Source organism: Procambarus clarkii, chromosome 8, assembly GCF_040958095.1.
Source record: "Procambarus clarkii isolate CNS0578487 chromosome 8, FALCON_Pclarkii_2.0, whole genome shotgun sequence".
NCBI classification, from domain to species: Eukaryota; Metazoa; Arthropoda; class Malacostraca; order Decapoda; family Cambaridae; genus Procambarus; species Procambarus clarkii.
In genome coordinates, this window is record NC_091157.1 from 12266664 (window position 1) to 12271215 (window position 4552).

General features: G+C 54.9%; 1 protein-coding gene across 1 annotated transcript; it reads left to right on the top strand.

Annotated features, from left to right (window-relative positions):
* The first annotated feature begins 1323 nt into the window (after window positions 1–1323).
* On the top strand, window positions 1324–1821 carry LOC138359695 (corneodesmosin-like). Its single transcript, XM_069319167.1, has one exon. It carries the CDS (start codon window positions 1324–1326, stop codon window positions 1819–1821), a length of 498 nt encoding a protein of 165 aa, XP_069175268.1.
* Window positions 1822–4552: the final 2731 nt, after the last annotated feature.

Sequence of the window (4552 nt, forward strand, 5' to 3'; positions counted from 1 at the left end):
TGTCTCGCAGTCGGTTTATGCACAGACTTATTGGATGATGGGATGAGTTAGAGGGACAACACAATGCATTTCAGTATATTCCCCCCTTCCAGCGTCTCTTAACTCTCCCAGCCTCTCTCTCACCTCTCCTCTCATTCCTCCCACCATCTCCTACATCCCTCATGTCTCCCAGTACCTTGTGCTTTCCCCTCCAACATCCCTGACATCTTCCAGTCTTCCTCATACCTCCCAACATCCCGCCATCTCCCACACCTTACCTCACACCTCACACCTTACCTCACACCTCCCAGCACCCCTCACACCTCCCAGCACCCCTCACACCTCCCAGCACCCCTCACACCTCCCAGCACCCCTCACACCTCCCAGCACCCCTCACACCTCCCAGCACCCCTCACACCTCCCAGCACCCCTCACACCTCCCAGCACCCCTCACACCTTCCAGCACCCCTCACACCTTACCTCACACCTCACACCTTACCTCACACCTCACAACATCACTCACACACCCCTGGATAACGCGCCATAACCTCCATCAAAAGACCAATCTGCTCTTTACATTTTTATGGCATAATTATCCAACTGTTGTGTGGTTGGGGCGAGAGAGCCGCTGTTCCAGCCTCGTGCCAAATATAAACGATAAGTAATAAGAGCATATGTGCGGCTCGGACACCGTGGCTGAATTGGCCAGTCAACCTCAAAATTTTGTATATCTCAATTTGCATTCAGATTGAGTTTCCGTCGCGCCATCTGCCCTGTGCTTCAGGGTGATTCTCACTTGTTGATGTGTTTGTTTCTCGTTGGCTGGTCACGTGACTAATCAGGTCGTTTGGAGCGCAAAATTGATGGTGATTACTTGGTGTGACTATCATCAAATAGTTAAGTTTATGATCTGTGTCAAGAATTTTTTTTTGGTATAGATATATCTATATATATATACACCTTCTTCAGCACTATACGCAGACGTTTAATTCAGTTACTCTGTAAAAAATCTAACCCTTTAACCTTTCCGAAAACGAATTAACCCTAAGAACTCATCTAATCTATCGAGTCCGATGCATAGAAAACATGAAAGTTGATGAATATTTACTTCTCTTAATAGATCGTATTTGTAGCGTTAGTTACGAGAACGTACACAAATACAACGTATTTTGTATCCGTATAAGAAGACGGATTTCGTCACGAACGGTCGACTGTTCATACATCCCCCCATCAATCCGTTCATCTAGTTGATGAAGCAATCCATTCATCCGCCAAATAATCCATTCACTCACATTCATCATCTAGTCGGCTCAATCATCTACTTCGGTGCTATATATTCCAGAGATGTGGTCACGTATAGAACGGCAGCGCCACACCACACTGGCAACGCCACACCACAGTCTGGCAGCGCCGCACCTCAGTCTGGCAGCGCCAACCCAGAGTCTGGCAGCGCCGCACCTCAGTCTGGCAGCGCCAACCCAGAGTCTGGCAGCGCCGCACCTCAGTCTGGCAGCGCCAACCCAGAGTCTGGCAGCGCCGCACCACGGTCTGGCAGCGCCGCACCAGTCTGGTAGCGCCACACCAGAGTCTGGCAGCGCTACACCAGAGTCTGGCAGCGCCACACCAGAGTCTGGCAGCGCCACACCAGAGTCTGGCAGCGCCACACCAGAGTCTGGCAGCGCCACACCAGAGTCTGGCAGCGCCACACCACACTCTGGCAGCGCCACACCAGAGTCTGGCAGCGCCACACCACACTCTGGCAGCGCCGCACCACAGTCTAGCAGCGCCACCCCACAGTCTGGCAGCGCCACCCCACAGTCTGGCAGCGCCACACCAGTCTAGCAGCGCCACCCCACAGTCTAGCAGCGCCACCCCACAGTCTGGCAGCGCCACCCCACACTCTGGCAGCGCCACCCCACACTCTGGCAGCGCCACCCCACACTCTGGCAGCGCCACCCCACAGTCTGGCAGCGCCACCCCACACTCTGGCAGCGCCACCCCACACTCTGGCAGCGCCACCCCACACTCTGGCAGCGCCACCCCACAGTCTGGCAGCGCCACCCCACACTCTGGCAGCGCCACCCCACACTCTGGCAGCGCCACCCCACACTCTGGCAGCGCCACACAACTTTTAATTCCCCACAAGAAGAGCTTTTCCAAACTGAGGACTGCAAACTGAACGCTGCCTCGCGGGAAGACTGCGGTCTAATTATTTATCCATCTGAGTACATAATCATATAAGGAGAATGTCAGGGGTCCGGGGAACAGGAAAGGGAAAGGAGTTCACGGTGACAGTGGATTGATGTGGGGAAGAGCGGGTGACATGTGGAAGAGCGGGTGACAAGGGGAAGAGCGGGTGACAAGGGGAAGAGCGGGTGACATGTGGAAGAGCGGGTGAGAAGGGGAAGAGCGGGTGACAAGGGGAAGAGCGGGTGACACGGGGAAGAGCGGGTGACATCGGGAAGAGCGGGTGACAAGGGGAAGAGCGGGTGACACGGGAAAGAGCGGGTGACAAGGGAAAGAGCGGGTGACAAGGGGAAGAGCGGGTGACACGGGGAAGAGCGGGTGACACGGGGAAGAGCGGGTGACATGGGGAAGAGCGGGTGACAAGGGGAAGAGCGGGTGACAAGGGGAAGAGCGGGTGACACGGGAAAGAGCGGGTGACAAGGGGAAGAGCGGGTGACAAGGGGAAGAGCGGGTGACAAGGGGAAGAGCGGGTGACAAGGGGAAGAGCGGGTGACAAGGGGAAGAGCGGGTGACACGGGGAAGAGCGGGTGACATGGGGAAGAGCGGGTGACAAGGGGAAGAGCGGGTGACATGGGGAAGATATAGAGAAGGACGGAAGGCAACTATCAGGAGAGATCGCCAAGCCATTACGACTATTCAGCTATGCAGGAAGAGGAGGTGGAGGATGGAGACTATGGCTGAAGAGGGGCAGTATGGTTGAAGAGGGGCAGTATGGTTGAAGAGGGGCAGTATGGTTGAAGAGGGGCAGTATGGTTGAAGAGGGGCAGTATGGCTGAAGAGGGGCAGTATGGCTGAAGAGGGGCAGTATGGTTGAAGAGGGGCAGTATGGTTGAAGAGGGGCAGTATGGTTGAAGAGGGGGAGTATGGAGGCAAGGGGGCTGCATCTTGGTCCTTCCGATGTGGGGTTTCCGTGTTGTGATCGTCCTCAGCCTTATTAATAAAACATGTTCCAACACCGTAAAGATGACAGGCCCTTTCCCCCACCTCCCTACCCATTGTCAACCGCCCACCTCCTCTCGTCAACCCCCACCACCTACTCTTGTCAACCCCCACCACCTACTCTTGTCAACTCCCACCACCTACTCTTGTCAACCCCCACCACCTACTCTTGTCAACCCCCACCACCTACTCTTGTCAACCCCCACCACCTACTCTTGTCAACCCCCACCACCTACTCTTGTCAACCCCCCACCATCACCCACCTACACTTGTCAACCCCCACCACCTACTCTTGTCAACCCCCACCACCTACTCTCGTCAACCCCCACCACCTACTCTTGTCAACCCCCCACCATCACCCACCTACACTTGTCAACCCCCACCACCTACTCTTGTCAACCCCCCACCATCACCCACCTACACTTGTCAACCCCCACCACCTACTCTTGTCAACCCCCCACCATCACCCATCTACACTTGTCAACCCCCACCACCTACTCTTGTCAACCCCCCACCATCACCCACCTACACTTGTCAACCCCCACCACCTATCTCGTACCCTTCTTAGCCCACTCCACCTGCCACTTGACAAACCCACAACCTCCCCTTGTACTCCACCACCTTCCACCATCCATATATATAATGTTATCTTACCTAATTTCACTAACAGAATAACTATTGAGCCTTTTTTTTCAGTTTGCTTGAAGACATTTACAAATTTCAACAACATATTGTTTAATTTTTCATTTTGTCTCATTAAGTCATTATATTCTCCTTAATAGTTTCCTTACTCATTTTCTCCCGTGCGTCGTCATGCGGCCTAGATAAATGTATTACAAATGTGGTCGTCACCTTTTCTAATTATTCACACCTTTCCTACGCTCCCCCAAGCCCCCGACGGCGCGGTGTTGGTAACAAGGGGTGACGCTCCACCCCCTGCCACTCCTCCACACCCTCAAAATGATCACCCACTCGCCCGTGTCGGCAAGCACTAACTCGCTGCACTGGCTTACTTCCTCCCACCACAAGTAGACTCGTGTGGGAGGGGCTGGTGGGAGAGTGTGGGGGCTGGTGGGAGAGTGTGGGGGCTGGTGGGAGAGTGTGGGGACTGGTGGGAGAGTGTGGGGGCTGGTGGGAGAGTGTGGGGGCTGGTGGGAGAGTGTGGGGGCTGGTGGGAGAGTGTGGGGGCTGGTGGGAGAGTGTGGGGGCTGGTGGGAGAGTGTGGGGGCTGGTGGGAGAGTGTGGGGGCTGGTGGGAGAGTGTGGGGGCTGGTGGGAGAGTGTGGGGGCTGGTGGGAGAGAAGAAAGATAAGGGAGGGAAGGGAAAGGAGTTTTGGCTTGGCGGTGAAAAATAAGAGTTTATGTAGGGGAAGGGAGGGGGATATATT

Excerpts from the sequence above, each read along its gene's own strand:
- LOC138359695 (XM_069319167.1), top strand. The coding sequence starts at position 1,324 with ATGTGGTCACGTATAGAACGGCAGCGCCACACCACACTGGCAACGCCA.